The 21,884-nt window shown below is 41.4% G+C and overlaps 1 protein-coding gene across 2 annotated transcripts in view; it reads right to left on the bottom strand.

Moving 5' to 3' along the window:
• Positions 1-21,884, bottom strand: part of LOC133542487 (gastrula zinc finger protein XlCGF57.1-like) — a 59,791-nt gene continuing 37,907 nt past the window's right edge. The window contains exons 1-3 of one of the 2 annotated variants that reach the window (XM_061886680.1): positions 12,654-12,782; positions 10,233-10,455; positions 1-1,214 (exon numbers count right to left, since the gene is read on the bottom strand). In XM_061886680.1, the coding sequence (XP_061742664.1) occupies positions 34-1,214; positions 10,233-10,455 (1,404 nt within the window). In that variant the 5' untranslated portion in view covers positions 12,654-12,782 and the 3' untranslated portion in view covers positions 1-33. Of the gene's footprint in view, positions 1,215-10,232; positions 10,456-12,653; positions 12,783-21,884 lie in introns of those variants that run through there. The other variant, XM_061886681.1, reaches the window with a different exon arrangement.

Below are 21,884 nucleotides of genomic sequence, written 5' to 3'. Positions count from 1 at the left end.
AAGTTTTGACAGTTTATTTCAAATCCTGCATCTTCATTTGCTGCTGCTGTTCTCACCAGCACACTTGTGTTTCTTACACTGGTACTTAAAAGAGAATCTTTCACCACACACACTGCAACTCAACACTTTCTCTCCTGGGTGTGTGCTCATGTGTGTATTCAAATGATGTCTTTGAATAAAACCTTTACCGCAGATTGAACATGTAAAAGGTTTTTCTCCAGTGTGTGTTCTCATGTGTACATTCAAATTTTGAATTATTGCAAAACTTTTATCACATTCTGAGCAGGAAAAAGGTTTTTCTCCAGTGTGTATTCTCATGTGTGCTTTGATTTGGTGCGAATGATTAAAATCTTTACCGCAGATTGAACATGAAAAAGGTTTTTCTCCAGTGTGTGTTCGCATGTGTGCTTTTAAGTTTTGATTTCTTACAAAACTTTTACCACATTCTGAGCAGGAAAAAGGTTTTTCTCCAGTATGTATTCTCATGTGTATTTTAAAATCCTTTCTATGAGAAAAATCTTTACCACAGATAGAACATGAAAAAGGTTTTTCTCCAGTATGTGTTCTCATGTGTTCTTTCATCATATCTTTTAGTCTAAAATCTCTACCGCATTCTGAGCATGAAAATGGTTTCTCTCCAGTGTGTATTCTCATGTGTCTTTTCAATTCACTAGGGTATTTAAAAGTTTTGTCACAGTGAGAACATGTGAGGTGTGTGTTGTCAGTGTGACATGTCTTATCATCTTTAGAGTCTTCATCATCAGTGTCAGGAGAGTGTGACGTTGTGTCCTCACTATCTGATAGTGGAGCTAAGAGCTTGTCTGCTTGTGATCCTCCACAGTGGTCTCCATCAGCTTCTGTTGTCATGTGTTGAGTTGAGCTGCTGCTTGGAGGCTCCCCCCCTCCCCTCTCCTCACTCTCACCTTTGACCTCATCACCTTCACTCTTCACAGGGACACCAGTCACTGGGAACTCATCCAACCATTCAATATGCTTACCCTCCTGACTGATGCTGTGTTCCTCCTCTTCCTCTTTAATTTGAGGGGTCAGTGGGTCCTCCTCTTCCTCTTTAAAATGGGGTGACAATCGGTCCCCCTCTTCCTTTTTAAAGTGGGGGATCAAGGGGTATTCCTCTTCCTTCTTAATGTCTTCCTCCGTCTGCATCCTGAAGCTCCACTTCTGTTGCTCAGGGTGAAGATGTTCTTCACAGACGTCTGCAAGACAAACACACCATCTCTGCTCAGTCACACAATGCATTCAGTACTTTTACATGCACTTAAGAAAACAAGTTATCGTATGAAACGTCTTGAAATCTCAGTGACGCACAAACACGCTGCTCTTTACAACATTATTCACCGGAAAAGATAAAAGACAAGGACGACAGGACTTTTTACTACGGATGGACGATTCGGTTTAAAATTTAATTAGCGATATATTATTTCATACAGAATTACTAATAGAACCATTTTCAAACAGACTGTACAGGCTCCTAATTTAGTTGCTAAAAGATGCAGTAAAATATTACATCATTTCAAGTATTATTTTCTCAAATAAAGTAACCAGATATTAACAGTAAATAAACAAGTACATTAATAATAATTGTTTCGACAAAATAACACAATTAGAAATGACACAATATGTTACTGCATATGTCAGCTGCCAAATTAGGAACTTTGAGATTATTCTATTATCAATAATATACCAAATGGTATATCGTGACATATATTGGTTCATTGGTTCGCCGAGTCATTTTGTTTGGTCCACCAAATATATTTATTATCTTCTTCAGATGTGTATGTTTAAAATGTTAGAATATAGAATATAATATATCTTTTTTGTCATTGTACAACAAAACTGAAAGCAAACTAATTTAGTACAAATTCATAATAACACATAGAAACATAAGAAAATGGTACTCAGATAAATAGATAAAAAAAATATAAAATACATAAAACACCAAGCACACAGCTCACATGCACAGTCGTTCTTTTTCATGCTTTGTGTTAAGCGACACTATTGCTCTCGGGTAAAAAGTGTTCTTAAATCAGTTTGTCTGGCTTTTTATTGTCCTGTATCTCCTGCCCGAGGGCAGCAGTTCAAAAAGTTTATGTCCGGGGCAAAATGGGTCCCTTATGATGGGCCTTTTTGAGGCACCTGGCACTGTACAGTTCATCTAGGGAGGGGAGAGAGCAGCCAGTGATCTTCATGGCAGTTTTTATGAGCCTCTGAAGTGTGTTTCTCTCTGCCGCCGTGCAGCTGGCATACCACACACACATGCAGTATGTCAGCACACTCTCTATTGAGCAGCGATAGAAAGACAAGCAGTTTTTGTGACAGGTGGTTCTTTTTGAGGAGTCTCAGAAAGTAAAGTCTCTGCTATGCCTTTTTGATGCTCACTGAGGTGTTCGCACTCCACGGCAGGTCTTCCTCGATCTGGATGCCCAGGAACCTGAAGTTAGAGACCCTTTCCACATAGTCACCATTGATGTACAGTGGTTGGATGTTTATCGTTTTTTACTTCCAGAAGTTCATGATCAGCTCCATCGTCTTGGTGGTGTTAAAGGCCTACTGAAAGCCACTACTACCGACCACACAGTCTGATAGTTTATATATCAATGATGAAATATTAACATTGCAACACATGCCAATACGGCCTTTTTAGTTGACTAAATTACAATTTTAGATTTCCCAGGAGTTTCGTCTTAAAAATGTCGTGTAATGATGACGAGTACGCAAGACGTCACGCGTTTTTAGGAAGTATGAGCGCTACGCACACACACAGCTAAAAGTCGTTTGCTTTAACGGCATAATTACACAGTATTTTGGACATCTGTGTTGCTGAATCTTTTGCAATTTGTTCAATTAATATTGGAGAAGTCAGAGTAGAAAGAAGAAGTTGGGAAGCTTTAGCCTTTAGCCACACAAACACACTGTGATTCCTTGTTTAAAATTCCATCCATCCATCCATCCTTCCACCCATCTTCTTCCACTTATCCAAGGTCGGGTCGCGGGGGCAGCAGCTTAAGCAGGGGAGCCAAGACTTCCCTCTCCCCAGCCACTTCGTCTTCGAGGCGTTCCCAGGCCAGCCGGGAGACATAGTCTTCCCAACGTGTCCTGGGTCTTCCCCCTGGCCTCCTACCGGTTGGACGTGCCCTAAACACCTCCCTAGGGAGGCGTTCGGGTGGCATCCTGAGCAGATGCCCGAACCACCTCATCTGGCTCCTCTCCATGTGGAGGAGCAGCGGCTTTACTTTGAGTTCCTCCCGGATGGCAGAGCTTCTCACCCTATCTCTAAGGGAGAGACCCACCACACGGCGGAGGAAACTCATTTTGGCCGCTTGTACCCGTGATCTTATCCTTTCGGTCATGACCCAAAGCTCATGACCATAGGTGAGGATGGGAACGTAGATCGACCAGTAAATTGAGAGCTTTGCCTTCCGGCTCAGCTCCTTCTTCACCACAACGGATCGGTACAACGTCCGCATTACTGAAGACGCCGCATCGATCCGCCTGTCGATCTCACGATCCTCTCTTCCCCCACCCGTGAACAAGACTCGTAGGTACTTGAACTGCTCCACTTGGAGCAGGGTCTCTTCCCCAACCCGGAAATGGCACTCCACCCTTTTCCGGGCAAGAACCATGGACTCGGACTTGGAGGTGCTGATTCTCATTCCGGTCGCTTCACACTCGGCTGCGAACCGATCCAGTGAGAGCTGAAGATCCCGGTCAGATGAAGCCATCAGGACCACATCATCTGCAAAAAGCAGAGACCTAATCCCGCGGCCACCAAACCGGAACCCCTCAACGCCTTGACTGCGCCTAGAAATTCTGTCCATAAAAGTTATGAACAGAATCTGTGACAAAGGACAGCCTTGGCGGAGTCCAACCCTCACTGGAACAGTGTCCGACTTACTGCCAGCAATGCGGACCAAGCTCTGACACTGATCATACAGGGAGCGGACCGCCACTATCATACAGTCCGATACCCCATACTCTCTGAGCACTCCCCACAGGACTTCTCGAGGGACACGGTCGAATGCCTTCTCCAAGTCCAGAAAGCACATGTAGACTGGTTAGGCAAACTCCCATGCACCCTCAAGAACCCTGCCGAGAGCATAGAGCTGGTCCAAAGTTCCACGACCAGGACGAAAACCACACTGTTCCTCCTGAATCCGAGGTTCGACTATCCGGCGTAGCCTCCTCTCCAGTACACCTGAATAAACCTTACCGGGAAGGCTTTTTAAAATTCGCGGAGGTGAAAATTTACTATGAATCAGAGCGCGGTCAAGCAAACATGAATCAAGACGGAATGTCAACCAGCAGGTTTCGGGGAGAAATTTGTGGTTAAAAAGTTGCTTCTTACCGGAGAAAAGCTGAGCTTGGGCCGTCCATGAAGCTAAAGTGAACTTCCCTTGGACACTGCGCGTCAAGACACCCGTGGAGACACCCTTCCGACTATCAGGTACTATTAAACTCACTAAAACACTAGCAACACAATAGAAAGATAAGGGATTTCCCAGAATTATCCTAGTAAATGTGTCTAAAAACATCGGAATCCGTCCCAATGCATTTGCGTTTTTTTTTTTCGTTTTTTTTGTCTAGTTCGTCGCTATCAATATCCTCAAACACAAATCTTTCATCCTCGCTCAAATTAATGGGGAAATTGTCGTTTTCTCAGTCCGAATAGCACATTTTGTTGGAGGCTCCCATTATAAACAATGTGAATATGTGAGGAGTCCCCACACTTGCGACGTCATCGTCTGCGACTTCCGGTAGAGGCAGGGGATTTTGGCTTAGCACCGACAGTTGAGAACTTTATCGTGGATGTTCTCTACTAAATCCTGGCAATATCAGAAATGATCAAGTATGACACATAGAATGGACCTGCTATCCCCGTTTGAATAAGAAAATCTCATTTCAGTAGGCCTTTAAGGACCAGGTAGTTTTCCCTGCACCACCCAATCAGCCGCTCTACTTCATTGCTGTCGGCAGAATCATCCCTCTCAGAAATGAGTCCCACTACTGTGGTGTCGTCTGCAAATGAAATAGTGGTATTGCTGGCATGAGTGTGGAGGGTGTGGAGTAGGGGGCTTAGCACGCAGCCCTGGGGGGAGCCGGTGCTGATGCTGATGGATGTTTAAAGGTGGGAGCCTACTCTCACCCATCCATCCATCCATCCATTTCTACCGCTTATTCTCTTAGGGGTCGCGGGGGGTGCTGGTGCCTATCTGAGCTACAATCTGACGGAAGGTGGGGTACACCCTGGACAAGTCGCCACCTCATCGCAGGGCCAACACAGATAGACAGACAACATTCACACTCACATTCACACACTAGGGACCATTTAGTGTTGCCAATCAACCTATCCCCAGCTGCATGTCTTTGGAAGTGGGAGGAAGCCCTACTCTCACACTTTGAGAGCAATTCTTTAGGAAGTCCAGGATCCAGTGGCAGATGGAGGAAGACAGTCCCAGCCCCGTCAGTTTGGGCACCAGTCTGTGGGGGAGGATGGTATTGAACGCAGAGCTAAAATCAACAAAGAGTAGCCTTGCATAGCTCCCCTGCTGCTTTAAGCGGCTCAGATCTGTAGATCTGTTGGCCCCCTATGCAAACTGGGAGAGTCCACTACAGGTGGCAGATTTGAGGTGATGTGCCCCCGAACCAGAGTTTCAAAGCACTTCATAATGATTGGTGTAAGTGCCACTGGACGGTAATCATTCAAGCTGTTTACTGCAGTTTTTTTGGCAGTGGGACAATAACAGAGTCCTTTAGACAGGGTGGGACGATGCACTGAGACAAGGACTGGTTGAAAATCCTGGTAAAGGCAACAGCCAGCTGGTCTGCACAGGTCTTTAGTACACGTCCAGGTACGCCATCTGGTCTAGCAGCTTTCCTCGGGTTCACCCTCCTTAGTGTGCGCTGCACCTCATGTTCCTCCAACATGAGGACGTTGTCACGGGTTGAAGGTTGTGATGCGACTGCATGTGGTTGCTTCACCCCGAAGCGAGCAAGATGTTCAGTTCCTCCGCCAGCGAGGCGTCTCCGTCAGCCACAGCGAGGTTGTTGGATTTGTAGCTGGTGATGTGCTGCACCCCCTGCCTGTTGCTGCTGAGGTGTCCCTCTATTTTCTTCTGATAAGATGTCTTGGCCTCTCTAATGCCTCTCCTCAGGCTGGCTCTGGCAGCTCTCTACTGTGCCCCAACACCACACCTACATTCCTTGTTCCTCTCCTTCAGCAGGGTCCTGACCTCACCAGTCATCCAGGGCTTTTGGTTTGGATAGACCCGGATGCGCTTCTCGGTCATAGCAATATCCGTGCAGAACTTGATATAGCTCAGCACGGATAAAGTGTGGTCCTCCAGGTCCTGCTGTTCTAAGATGCCCCAGTTTGTTCTTTAAAGGGGAACATTATCACAATTTCAAAAGGGTTAAAAACAATAAAAAAATCAGTTCCCAGTGGCTTGTAGTATTTTTTGAAGTTTTTAAAAAAATGTTACCGGTCTCGGAATATCCCTAAATAAAGCTTTAAAGTGCCTTATTTTCGCTCTCTGCGAAGACACTGGCCATTTCCCTGTGACGTCACACAGTGCTGCCAATGTAAACAAACAATGGGAATACCACAGCAAGATATAGCGACATTAGCTCGGATTCAAACTCTGATTTCAGCAATTTAAGCGATTCAACAGATTATGCATGTATTTAAACAGATGGTTGGAGTATGAAAATATTGAAGAAGAAACTGAAGCTATTGAACGAATAGCTATTGACGCTATTCATAGCCATAGCATGGCCGAATAGCTGCGTTAGCATCGCCGGTAAAATGTGCGGACCAAACGATCAGGACTTTCGCATCTTTTGACACTGGAGCAACTTAAATCCGTCGATTGGTAAGTGTTTTTTTCGCATTAAATGTGGGTGGAAGGAAACGTAATATAGTTGCAAATGCTTCTACAGGTTATCCATACATCTCTGTGCCATGTCTGCTTTAGCACCGCCGGTAAATAGCATGTTAGCATCGATTAGCGTAGCATGTTAGCATCGATTAGCTGGCAGTCAACATCAACAAAACTCACCTTTGTGATTTCGTTGACTATAGTTGCAAATGCATCTGCAGGTTATCCATACATCTCTGTGCCATGTCTGCCTTAGCATCGCCGGTCAAATGTGGAGACACTCTGGCACATTCAATGGGGGTCTGGCGGCAGACACTTTGGCATCTTCGGGCCAGTGGTGCAACTTGAATCCCTCCCTGTTAGTGTTGTTACACCCTCCGACAACACACCGACGAGGCATGATGTCTCCAAGGTTCCAAAAAATAGTCAAAAAAACGGAAAATAACAGAGCTGAGACCCAGTGTTTGTAATGTGTTGAAAATGAAAAGGGCGGGTGTGTTACCTCGGCGACGTCACGTTCTGACGTCATCCCTTCCAGCGCGATAAACAGAAAGGCGTTTAATTCGCCAAAATTCACCCATTTAGAGTTCGGAAATCGAATCGGTTAAAAAAATAGATGGTCTTTTTTCTGCACCATCAAGGTATATATTGACGCTTACATAGGTCTGCTGATAATGTTCCCCTTTAAAATCAATCCTGGAGCTGCTGAGAGGCGCCCTCAGGCCAGATTTTAACAGTCTTAGTTGTCGGGGGAGCACTTTTCCTGAGGGGTGTGTATGCCGGGATTAACAACACTGACAGGTGGTCAGACTGGCCCAAGTGTGGTGGTGACTTAGCCCTGTAGCTACTCTTAATATTAGAGTATGCCTTGTCCAGAGTGTTTTTTTCCCCCTAGTTGCACATTTAATGTGTTGGTGGAATTTAGGGAACACAGTTTTCAATTCTGTGTGATTAAAGTCCCCAGCAATGATGTGCACCGCCTCAGCGTACGCGCTTTGTTGACTGCTAATGGAGTCATGTAACACCCTGAGGGCCGTGCTAGTACAAACCCTGTTTCCATATGAGTTGGGAAATTGTGTTAGATGTAAATACAATGATTTGAAAATAATTTTCAACCCATATTCAGTTGAATATGCTACAAAGACAACATATTTGATGTTCAAACTGATACTTTTTTTTTTTTTTTTTGCAAATAATCATTAACTTTAGAATTTGATGCCAGCAACATGTGACAAAGAAGTTGGGAAAGGTGGCAATAAATACTGATCAAGTTGACGAATGCTCATCAAACACTTATATGGAACATCCCACAGGTGTGCAGGCTAATTGGGAACAGGTGGGTGCCATGATTGGGTATAAAAGCAGCTTCCAAGAAATGCTAAGTAATTCACAAACAAGGATGGGGTGAGGGTCACCACTTTGTAAGCAAATTGTCGAACAGTTTTAGAACAACATTTCTCAACCAGCTATTGCAAGGAATTTAGGGATTTTACCATCTATGGTCCATAAAATAATCAAAAAGTTCAGAGAAGCTGGAGAAATCACTGCACGTAAGCGATGATATTACGGACTTTTGATCCCTCAGGCGGTACTGCATCAAAAACCAACAGTGTGTAAAGGATATCACCAAATGGGCTCAGGAACACTTCATAGAACCACTGTCAGTAACTACAGTTGGTCGCTACATCTGTAAGTGCAAGTTAAAACTCTACTATGCAAAGCCAAAACCGTTTATCAACAATATCCTGAAACACCGCCGGCTTGGCTGGGCCCGAGCTCAACTAAGATGGACTGATGCAAAGTGGAAAAGTGTTCTGTGGTCTGACGAGTCCACATTTCAAATTATATTTGGAAACAAAGGACGTGGTGTCCTCCAGAACAAAGAGGAAAATAACCATCCGGATTGTTATAGGCGCAAAGTTGAAAAGCCAGCATCTGTGATGGTATGGGGGTGTATTAGTGCCCAAGGTATGGGTAACTTACACATCTGTGAAGGCACCATTAATGCTGAAAGGTCCATACAGGTTTTGGAGCAACATATTTTGTCATCCAAGCAACGTTATCATGGACGCCCCTGCTTATTTCAGCAATACAAGTGTTACAACTGCGTGGCTTTGTAGTAAAAGAGTGCAGATACTTTCCTGGCCCGCCTGCAGTCCAGACCTGTCTCCCATCGAAAATGTGTGGGGCATTATGAAGATACGACAGCGGAGACTACAGGACTGAAGGACTGAAGCTCTACATAAAACAAGAATGGTAAAGAATTCCACTTTCAAAGCTTCAACAATTAGTTTCCTCAGTTCCTAAACATTTATTGAGTGTTGTTAAAAGAAAAGGTGATGTAACACAGTGGTGAACATGCCCTTTCCCAACTACTTTGGCACGTGTTGCAGCCATGAAATTGTAAGTTAATTATTATTTGCAAAAAAAAAAAAAAAAAGTTTATGAGTTTGAACATCAAATATCTTGTCTTTGTAGTGCATTCAATTGAATATGGGTTGAAAAGGATTTCTAAATCATTCTATTCCGTTTATGTTTACATTTAACACAATTTCCCAACTCATATGGAAACGGGGTTTGTATGTAAACAGCCGTTAGCATGACAACATTAAACTCCCGTGGAAGGTAGATGGGTCTGCATTTCACAGTAACGTACTCCAAATCTGATGAGCACTGACTGGTAACAGTCTTGGTGTTGGTGCACCAGCTGTTGTTGACGTAGATGCATAGCCCCCCTACTCTGCTCTTACCGGAGACTTTGCTTCTGTCATGCCGATGTGTTGTGCGGCCCGCTAGCTCGATAGCCGTGTCCGGGATGAGCGGGTGAAGCCACGTCTCGGTGATGAGCAGAATGCAGCTGTCCCCGACCATCTTATTTGTCGCAGTCTGCAGCTTCAGCTCGTCCAGCTTGTTGCTAAATGAACATCTTGCCGTGTCTTCCTAGCGAAGTCTTTGGGTTTAAAACTAATTTGACCAACTTCTCGGTGTATGGCCACAACCTTTGCCGATACAAGCGTGAGGCATGATTTATAACCGAGAACAAACTTTTACCAACTCAGAGGCGATGCAGCAGCAGCTCAGTATCTAGTCTACCTCTCTGTGAGCAAGGAGCCGTTCGACAAAAAGTAGTTCCTTGAAGTTAGCTCTTACAATTACAATGCTGCTAATACTTGGTTAATATACAGGTCACTACAAGTAAATGGAGTAATGTTGGTGATTTTAAAGGGGCTTTAAAGGCACAATAGAGGACTACCATTACCTATAATGTTAACCACCTTGTACTAGCAGTTGTTTATTATTTAGCATACATATTGGATGACATCAGGATGTTGTGCTTACTTGGACTGTGATGAAGCTGTGAGGACTCAGGTGGTTTGTCTTCATGCTCTTCAGTCTTCACAGAGACAACAGTCAGTGGAAACTTGCTGAGATCCGCCTCCTCCTGCCCTGGAAGAAACTCTTCCTCCTGAGTAACCCCGAGATCCTCCTCTTCCTCTTTCATGTGGGGGGACTGTGGATCCTCCTGCTGCTGAAGGGGACATTCTTCTTGAGGAGCGTTCATCTGTTGGACGTCCGCAAGACAACACAAACAAACTTCAGCTCAGACGTGTCAAATATTTTTTTGTCTATCAAATATAATATTTTCCAAGTGGACTGACAGCACTTTGTGGTGATGTTCTTCTACACATGGAATAATCATCAGTTATTGAATATTATGAATTGTGTAATTGATCTTGTTTTCTGCATTTACATTAATTATTGATAAAAAGTAACAACTTATACAAAACCTCCTGCTGGGAATTTAATATCGTCATGACTGCATGAAGTCAGTCTGCACGTATAAAAGTTTCATTGTGCTGCAGCATCAAGTGACGCCAACTGGCTCCTCCCACTACCAACCTACCAGCCAACCTTGACGTGCACCTCCAAAATAGTCCCACCTCACGTCAACGGTGACCAGGACTACAGAGCTGTGATCAGTTGGCTTTACTTTTACGCGCAATATCCTCTCCTTGTTCTTCCTTCTGCGAAAGCAACATTTTTAACCCAACAGAAAACAAACAGAAGTGCAGCGAAGCACGTGTAACAAGTGCCAGCGAGTGTGGCCGTGTGATAGTATGTTGGTTGAACCTCACTGACACCTTAAGAAATGTGCTGGTGTGAGAATATATATACACTATATTGCCAAAAAGAATTTGGCCAACCATCCAAATGACGAGAATCAGGTGTTCTAATCACTTATAAAATCAAGCACTTAGGCATGGAGACTGTTTCTACAAACATTTTGTGAAAGAATGGGCCGCTCTCAGTGATTTCCAGCGTGGAACTGTCATAAGATGCTGCCTGTGCAACAAATCCAGTCGTGAAATGTCCTCGCTCCTAAATATTCCAAAGTCAACTTTATGATATGAAAAGTGAAGAGTTTGGGAACAACAGCAACTCAGCCACCAAGTGGTAGGCCACGTAAACGGACAGAGAGGAGTATGTGGATGCTGAAGTGTATAGTGCAAAGACTTTCTGCACAGTCAGTTGCTCCAGAGCTCCAAACTTCATGTGACCTTCCAGTTAGCCCACATACAGTATGCAGAGAGTTAATGGAATGGCATTTCATGGCCGTGCAGCTGACTCTAAGCCATACATCACCAAGTCCAATGCAAAGCGTGGGATGCAGTGGTGTAAAGCACGTCGCCACTGGACTCTAGAGCAGTGGAGACACCTTCTCTGGACTGATGAGTCACACTTTTTCCATCTGGCAATCTGATGGACCAGTCTGGGTTTGGAGGTTGCCAGGAAAACGGTAAATTTCCGACTGCATTGTACCGAGTGTGAAATTTGGTGGAGGAGGAATTATGGTGTTGGGTTGGATTTTCAGCAGTTGGACTTGGCCCCTTTGTTCCAGTGAAAGGAACTTTGAATGCTCCTGGATACCAACACATTTTGGACTAATATATATATATATATATATATATATATATATATATAAGAATATTTGGGTACCTCATGCTTTGATTACAAACAAAATAATGATGCATGTTCAATTTGTGTGCAGTATATTAAAGCCTTTTTATATATTTAACATTCATTTCATTAAATATTTATTTTTGTCTAACTGAATGAGCATTAATTGCTCACAATTGTGCAAATAGTGTATTCGTAATAATAAGCATCAGTTGATTTAATTTCCATGATATGTCTGGCCGAATGCAGCTGAGATAGGCTCCAGTACCCCCTGCAACCCCAAAAAGGGACAAGCGGTAGGAACCTGGATGGGTGGATGTCATCAAGGTAATAGAAGTGCGTGCAAACAACATCATAAAGTTAGCACCAATCCAAAGTAACTACTGCAATGTATGTGTAATACATTATATTACACTGTCATAAAAAGTTATATTTTAATCTTTATGATGTAAAGCGTTTTTTAGTACACTGACAAGCGCTATACCAAATAAAATGTATTATTATTATTATTATTATACCATGTGACTTATTCCAGACTTAAATTACGGGACGTTCGTTCCTTTCTAGTAACAAATATTTAATGATGTTAAGCATGAGTGTAATATACAACAAAAAAACATTGTTAAAGTATTAAATAAGGCAATATAATTCTCATAGAGAACATATAAAATACACTCCTCAAAAAAAAAACGCTCGCATTTGCTACAAAGGCCTGCTAGCGGGCTAACGCCAGCACGTTAGCTTGGAACAACATATCAGGTAAATAAGATAAATAATATGAAAATATATAATGTATATTACCTCATAAGCCGCGTGTACAAGAGAGGAGTGGAATATATTCTTCCTATTGTTACACCAGCAACTCTTTTTGTTGTTCTGTGGCCGGGCGAAGGAAGTGTGCACCACTCACTATTGTCCCAGTGAAACACGTGTTTGGCCAACATTTATTCCGCGGTGGAGAACACCTCGATGAGGTCACCCAGGTGTTGTCCTTCAGACCTCGGCCAAGAAGCCAGGTAAACAGTGGCAAGAATGTGGGCGATAAGAGTGTATGTGCGTGGGCATGAACTTGCACCCACTTTCAACTGGAACTCAGGACATATGATTAGTTGCACGGCCTATTCTAATCTATATTAAACATTTCTTAATCACTTCATCCTTCATTATATTAATTATATCCCAACTTTAGCTACCTGTAAAAATGATTAACTTATTCTAGTCCATTTGTAATTAAAATGTTTTCCTAAATTATAGTCTCCTCACTTGAACCAGACAGTCATTAGGACAAAAGACCCTGCGAGGACTTTGCACTTTAAAAGGGAAAGCCCAAAAAAGGACAGTATTAAGATGAATTCATCACATTTGCTATGAGGCATTTTATTATTTATATATTCTGTTCTTGTTACTTGGGGCGGTATAGCTCGGTTGGTAGAGTGGCCGTGCCAGCAACTTGAGGGTTCCAAGTTCGATCCCATCTTCTGCCATCCGAGCAGTTGTGTCCTTGGGCAAGACACTTTACCCACCTGCTCCCAGTGCCACCCACATTGGTTTAAATGTAACTTACATATTGGGTTTCACTCTGTAAAGCGCTTTGAGTCATTAGAGAAAAGCGCTATATAAATATAATTCACTTCACATGATATCTTGTTGTTCTATTTTCAAATTTCAAGGGGAACTGCACTTTTTGGAATCATTCACAGTCCCTATGTAAGTTAAAGTTAAGGTCCCAACGGTAGTCACACACTAGGTGTGGTGAAATGATCCTCTGCATTTGACCCATCCCCAAGTTCACCCCCTGGGAGGTGAGGGCAGCGGAGGCCGTGCTTGGGAATCATTTGGTAATTTAACCCCCAACCCTTAATGCTGAATGCCAAGGAAGGAGGCCATGGGTCCCATTTTTATAGTCTTTGGTATGACTCGGCCAGGATTTAAAATCACGACTTTCCAGTCTCAGGGCAGACACTCTAACCACAAGGCCACTGAGCAGGTCGATGGTTAATGCATCCTCAATAGAAAATAAACCTTTGCAAAAGTGAGCTAACAATTGAGTCATTGGTAGCCGCTCTATTCTGCCTATAAAGTGCTCTAAATAACATCCTAAAACCCCCTTCAACATTTTAAATACACACTGTAAGTATATATGTAATGTAGTAACATTCTTAATAACATGTCATATTTACATATCTTGCTCATTTTAAGCATACAATGTCTGCTCTCATTCGGATGCCAACTGATGGGATGTTCATATCTTCCCGTTTAGATGAAGAATTAATCATGAGAAAAAGGGTTAAAAAAGGGTAGGTGCAAAAGAGTGTATTTTTGTGTCTTTCTTACCATCTCGTGGTCTAAATTGGATGTCAAAGTTGAGCAAGTTCTCGGTTTATGTCCACAACCTTCTACTACATAAGTGAGAATCATGATTTATAATCTAGAATTAGCTTTCACCATTTTAGAGGCGGGAATGCAGCTCAGTATGTCAATATAGCAGCATAAGCTAGTTACTTCTGTGATCAATGCGCCGCTAAAAGTAGGTCCTTAGCGTTAGCGCTTATAATAACAATATCACTAATACTTGGTTAATATTCAGGTCACAAAATGTAAATGGAGTATTGTTGGCAGGTTTTGGATGTTTTTTGGAGGACTTTGTGGGTCTAATAGAGGAGCTCCCATTGACTCCAATGTTAGCTGATTTTTGCTCACGTTTATTTACTAATTAAAATTCATAAAAGTTTAAAACATATGTCTTACATAAGGATTGTGAATGATAGGCAACATTTTAAAAAAGTGCGGTTTCCTTTGAATTTGTCAGATAAGTAAACAGTCCTTCAAATTAAAGATGAAAAACAATTGAGGTTGTTTATAGATATTATCCACTATGAAGTTACAGTAAAACTAAGCACACAAGGGAAAGTACATTCATATACACATGAAGTACACATATGTGTACGAATCATGTTAACCACCAAAATATTGTCTTGTTCTCCTAAAGCCAATATCGAGTATCCTTTGGTGAGCTGACCGTATCGTCACACCCTTAGTTAAAAGCACACCATCCCCATGACATGACACTTCCACGTGATGTAGAACAGGAGTACAACATTTTAAACATACACACACATCTGAAGAATATAAAACAAATATATTTGGTGGGCCAAACAAAATTACACGGTGAAACAATGTTTGGTATGGGCGATACGACCTCAAATCTATATCCTAATAACAATATATGTCACGATATATCATTTGGTATATGATTGATTATAGAATAATTTTAAAGCGGGTTACAAAAGCTCCTAATTTGGCAGCTGACATATGCAGTAACATCATTGTTGTGTGTGTAACACAATCTTGTTAATATGATTCTAACATTCATAGATTAGACGCCTCAGATTAGTGCTTTTATTTCAGTCAAGTACATGAGTTGATATACACATTTGTGTACTTTAAAATGAACAGAACCATTTGACTAATAAGGACTGTTGAACGACTGAAGATCTACATAAAACAAGAATGGGAAATAATACCACTTTTAAAGCTTCAACAACTAGTTTCCTCAGTTCCCAAACGTTTCTTGAGTGTTGTTAAAAGAAAAGGTGATGTAACTCAGTGGTGAACATGCCCTTTCCCAACTACTTTGGCACATGTTGCAGCTATGAAATTCTAAGTGAATCAATATTTGCAAAAAAAAAAAAAAGTTTATGAGTTTGAACATCAAATATCTTGTCTTTGTAGTGCATTCAACTAAATATGTGTTGAAAAGGATTTGCAAATCATTGTATTCTGTTTATATTTACATCTAACACAATTTCCCCAACTCATATGGAAACGGGGTTTGTATGTGGAAGGTTATGAAGGATAGTTTTTTTTTTTATAATCTACATTTCTTATTAAATAGCTACACTTGACAAGTATTTTTTAAAGTTGTTGATGATTTTTTCCCCCCCTTTTTTAGAATCCCTCAAACATCAATGTCAGAAAACATGGGAAAGTTTGGAATGTTAGGGACAAGTCCATAATGTACATCATCCCATAGAGTTTTACTGTACATCCATCCATTTGTTCCACCACTTGTCCCTTTCATTTTATATGTATAGCCTTTATCACAAACTTGTCCACCAAAGGGTGTTGCGTTTTGGAGAAACTCCTTCTGTCAGAGTGCTGTTCAACACAGTAAAGAGGAACCCAAGGATGCACAGTAAAACACTTCTTTTACTGCGGAAATCAACTCACAAAAACCATCCAAACAGGAGGTAACAAAAAGCGACGGTGCGAAAAAGAAAAGACAACATTTGCATTGCGGAAAAAAGAACAAAAGCTACTTATATTCAAACTATATATTTCAACTTGGTTTGGAGTTACAAGACGTGCACACTACAAAACAACACCAAGATGGATGGCACTGGGACTGGCCAAGGTAGCAAAATACTCAAAGCATGTAATCAACTGGCGTGGAGTGGAATCACCGAGTGCCATCCAGCTGTCAAGGTGCTGCTTAAGTAGCACCAGGGTCAATTGGAAGCAGCTGTGCACGTCCCACAACTCCGCCCACAAGGGCAACACAGGAAAGGAGAACTGTAAGAACAAGGTCAACTGCACCAAAAGAGGAAAACTGACAATACAAACCACAAGGTGGCAGCAGGCGGTGACAACTTCCCTCAAATTAAATTTGGAAAAAAAAATGCACTGAGCATAAGAGATAAATCATCACAAATAAAGTTAATTCATTCAAAAAGTTTACCTTTGTAACTCACTTCTATCCAAATTCATCCAGGATGTTCCATTGGAGAATGATGTCAAACTAGTATGTCTACTAGGAAAATGTAAACCAAATATTTTTTATATATATAAGTGTTTCCCACACACTGATTTATTAGTGGCGGCACGCCACGGAAGAATTACAGCCGCCACAAATAAAATAAAAAAATAAAAAATTATTTGTATATATATTGTATATATATTTGTATATATATAGGGACGGCGTGGCGCAGTGGGAGAGTGGCCGAACGCAACCCGAGGGTCACTGGTTCAAATCCCACCTAGAACCAACCTCGTCACGTCCGTTGTGTCCTGAGCAAGACACTTCACCCTTGCTCCTGATGGGTGCTGGTTGGCGCCTTGCATGGCAGCTCCCTCCATCAGTGTGTGAATGTGTGTGTGAATGGGTGAATGTGGAAGTAGTGTCAAAGCGCTTTGAGTACCTTGAAGGTAGAAAAGCGCTATACAAGTACAACCCATTTATCATTTATTATTTATATATTTTTTTCTGACTTTTGACTCGCTCGACCACTCATAAAAGCCATTTGACTCTGTCTGTGAATGGAGCTTGTAGTTACATATTATGTACATATGTAAATATTATATAAATATGTATATGGATATGTACATAAAGTGTTGTAATTATATTCCAACTCCGCGTTCTTCTTGGTCATCGCCGCCGAAGCATACATTGTTTATTGCATAAAGGTCTGGTGACATACATAAAAAACAATCACACAACAATATTCATATTACACAAGAAAGTAATAAAGACAATTAAATGAATGGATTATAGAGACCCAACAAATGATTCATAAAGTCACACATTTTAAAATCGTGTACAAGACAACTGTTCAAATGATGTATAAAGTAAATAATAATATGCTTCCAGAAGTGGTCCAGAAGATGTTTCAGATGTGAACCAGTAAATATGAACTAAGAGGGATTTATGTGTACTCAAAAGCAAAGGTATGAACACATGTAAAACAAATATGTACATCTTATAAAGGAGTTCATCTATGGAATCATCTACTATTAGAAAATAAAATATGCAACACTTCATTGTTCCAAACACATATGAATAAGTATAAAAGTGAATTATGAACACTTAAAATGTTTATTGTATGTAACATATTTTATGTACTGTTTATTCTCACCTTTTCAGTCAAATTGTTCTGTTCATTTTAAAGTACACAAATGTGTATATTAACTCATGTACTTGACTGAAATAAAAGCACTAATCGGAAGTGTCTAATCTATAAATGTTAGAATCATATTAACAAGATTGTGTTACACACTAGAGATGCGCGGTTTGCGGTCACAACTGTGGAGTCCGCGGATAAACTGCAGGTCGGGCGGGTGACATGACGAAAAAATTGATTTTAAATAGAGTCAGGCAGGTGGCGGTTGAACCAATTCGGAAATATATATTGTAATAATCCCAGGAATGTAGGCTCATAAAACTTCTTGGTTTGTCTTGTCTTTATTGCACAAGATGTAATACAACCACACAGCAGCTCTCATATCTTTAACGCTTTTACCGGGACAACTCGAACTCTCACTTCCTGCAGTCAACGTCACTTACCTATCTATCCCGGAAGTCCCGCCCCCCAGCCAAAGTCATTGGCTAACACCCCGTAGCCAGCCGCTACATTATACGTAGTTAAATGTTATGTTGAAGAGGTTCATTTAGCCTGCTGACGTGTATTTATAAATGGTTGATTTATAGAGGCTAGTACAGGGGTAGGGAACCTATGGCTCTAGAGCCAGATGTGGCTCTTTTGATGACTACAGCTGGCTCTCAGATTATTCTTATTTTACATTGCTTAACACAATAAGTAATGAATAATTCCACTGGTAATCAGTGTTAAAAATAACGTTCAAAATGTAAAAAAAATTCTCATGCATTTTTATCCCTCCATCCGTTTTCTACCGCAGTGTTTTTCAACCTTTTTTGAGCCAAGGCACATTTTTTTGCGTTTAAAAAATCCGGAGGCACACCACCAGCAGAAATGTATTAAAAACGAAACTCAGTTGACGGTAAAAAGTCGTCGTCACAATTGTTGGATACGACTTTAAAGCATAACCAAGCATGCGTCAATATAGCTCTTGTCTCAAAGCAGACGTACTGTCACCATTATTTTGAGTTGTTTGCTGTTTTCCTGTGTGTAGTGTTTTAATTCTTGTCTTGTGCTCCTATTTTGGTTGCTTTTTCTCTTTTTTTTGGTATTTTCCTGTAGTGCTACTTCCCGCATCTACTTTGTTTTAGCATTCAAGAGTATTTCAGTCGTTTTTATCCTTCTTTGTGGGGACATTGTCGGATATACATTGTCTTTGCTCCACAGTAAGTCTTTGCTGTCGTCCAGCATTTTGTTTTTCTGTTTACTTTGTAACCAGTTCATTTTTAGTTTTGCTCTGCATAGCCTTACCTAAGCTTTAATGCCTTTTCTTAGGGGCACTCACCTTTTGTTTATTTATGTTTTAAGCATTAGACACCTTTTTTTTTTTACCTGCACCCTGCCTCCCGCTGTTTCCGACATCTACAAAGCAATTAGCTCTAGACAGCACCGACCACTCAACAACACCACATCGTTTTCAGACTGTAATTATTGGTTTGCAAAAAACTATTTTAACCCATATAGGTGAAGTTAGATAATCTCCCACGGCACACTAGACTGTATGTCACGGCACAGTGGTTGAAAAAGACTGTTCTACCGCACCTGTTCAAGAAGTCAAGAATGGTAAGAAGTATTTTATTCATTATTAGTTAGCTATAGAATAAACATTTTATTAAAAAGAATAACAGATGTTATACCTTAATGTTGGTTTTACATAAAAATGCACACATTTAGTTGTATTCAGTGTTTAAAAAACATTATATGGCTCTCACGGAAATACATTTTAAAATATTTGGCTTCCATGGCTCTCTCAGCCAAAAACGTTCCCGACCCCTGGGCTAGTAGGTAAAGTGTACCTGACAACTCTTGATGGTACAATCCATATATCACGTCACGGACAACGTCACGCTAACATCACGTGACACCTCTGATGAAGGCTGCAGAAGCAAGGTAGCCCAAACTTGTCAGCTGCAACCCTTTACCTTACTAGCCTATAGAAATCAAACATTTATAAATAGTTAAAGGGGAACATTATCACAATTTCAAAAGGGTTAAAAACAATAAAAATCAGTTCCCAGTGGCTTGTTGTATTTTTTCAAAATGTTTTCAAAATTTTACCGGTCCCCGAATAGCCCCAAAAAAAATCTTTAAAGTGCTTGATTTTCGCTATTTGCGATGCGACTATCCATTTCCCTGTGACGTCACACAGTGCTGCCAATGTAAACAAACAATGGGAATACCACAGCAAGATATAGTGACATTAGCTCGGATTCAGACTCGGATTTCAGTGACTTAAGCGATTCAACAGATTACGCATGTATTGAAACAGATGGTTGGAGTATGAAAGTATTGAAGAAGAAACTGAAGCTATTGAGCAAATAGCTATTGACGCTATTCATAGCCATAGCATGGCCGAATAGCTGCGTTAGCATCGCCGGTAAAATGTGCGGACCAAACGATCAGGACTTTCACATCTCTTGACACTGGAGCAACTTAAATCTGTCGATTGGTAAGTGTTTTTTTTTGCATTAAATGTGGGTGGAAGGAAACGTAATATAGTTGCAAATGCATCTACAGGTTATCCATACATCTCTGTGCCATGTCTGCTTTAGCACCGCCGGTAAATAGCATGTTAGCGTCGATTAGCATAGCATGTTAGCATCGATTAGCTGGCAGTCACGCCGCGACCAAATATGTCTGATTAGCACATAAGTCAAGATCAAGAAAACTCACCTTTGTGATTTCCTTGACTTTAACGTTGCAAATGCATCTGCAGGTTATCCATACATCTCTGTGCCATGTCTGTCATCGCCGGTAAAATGTGGAGACACTTTGGTACATTCAACGGGGGTCTGGCGGCAGACACTTTGGCATCTTCGGGCCAGTGGTGCAACTTGAATCCCTCCCTGTTTGTGTTGTTACACCCTCCGACAACACACCGACGAGGCATGATGTCTCCAAGGTTTAAAAAAATATTCGAAAAAACGGAAAATAACAGAGCTGAGACCCGGTGTTTGTAATGTGTTGAAAATGAAAATGGCGGCTGTTACCTCGGAGACGTCACGTTCTGACGTCATCACCACATGAGCGATAAACAGAAAGGCCTATAATTCGCCAAAATTCACCCATTAAGAGTTCGGAAATCGGTTAAAAAAAATATAGGGTCTTTTTTCTGCACCATCAAGGTATATATTGACGCTTACATAGGTCTGCTGATAATGTTCCCCTTTAAATGTTGTTACCCACATACGTAAAACGAGCAGCACTCTTTGAAACAGTATGTGGGCATACTTTTATTTTGACGTGTCTCGTTTGGTCTGTCGACCAAGGGCGTAGAATTGGGTAGGGACTCTAGGGACACGTCCCTACCAATATCCAGCCGCTACTGTGTAGTCACGATCAATACAAGCGCTGCCCGTAATGTTTAGTCAATGATTATGGTACAGAAAGGGTTAAATGTCGGTCTCTGCTAGAAGTCCCGCCTCTAACTTAAATATCGCTCCCTGATTGGTTGCTGGTTTCATGCTAACTTACGTGTGATTGGCTGTCCCCGCTGTCACTCCTTCTGCTTATAAAAGCTAGCCTACATGCTAGTTGCTAGCGACCGCACGAGAGGCGGTGCAACTGTCAGTGTAAGTTGTCAACATGTTCGGCATTTCTTGTTCCTGCCACACGGTAGCTAGATGGATTTTAATATCAGTGCTGTGATTTACATTGTGTTTGTGTCTGTTTGCGTGCGTGTGTGCTGTAGGTTTCGAAGGATGTCATTGAACAGAAAACTGGATATAAGAGACTTCTTTAGGAGTCAAATTGTAAGTTACTTCAAGGGTGTGTAGAGGCTCAACAATATTGAATAATTCAACAATATATCACTCCAGGCACGCCCCTTAGAGTGCTATAATGAGCATATACCATGGACTGGAGTCATATATTGCTTTTATAAAACGGTTATCAATAAAGGCAATATGAAATAGGAATACTCAATCAATTTAATGTAGTTTTATTCAACTAGAAATACATATTATCCAATAAAATAGCCTCACTGTGGAAAAAATAGTCCCACCTATCCAGACGTTAGCTCCAAATTAGCACTGCATCTTGTCTTTTCCTCCGCTTTTTTTTCAGGTGAAAGTCAATGCTCAGTCCCCTCTACCATTGT

Source organism: Nerophis ophidion, linkage group LG24, assembly GCF_033978795.1.
Source record: "Nerophis ophidion isolate RoL-2023_Sa linkage group LG24, RoL_Noph_v1.0, whole genome shotgun sequence".
Lineage (NCBI taxonomy): Eukaryota > Metazoa > Chordata > Actinopteri > Syngnathiformes > Syngnathidae > Nerophis > Nerophis ophidion.
This window is presented reverse-complemented; position numbering and strand designations above follow the sequence as displayed.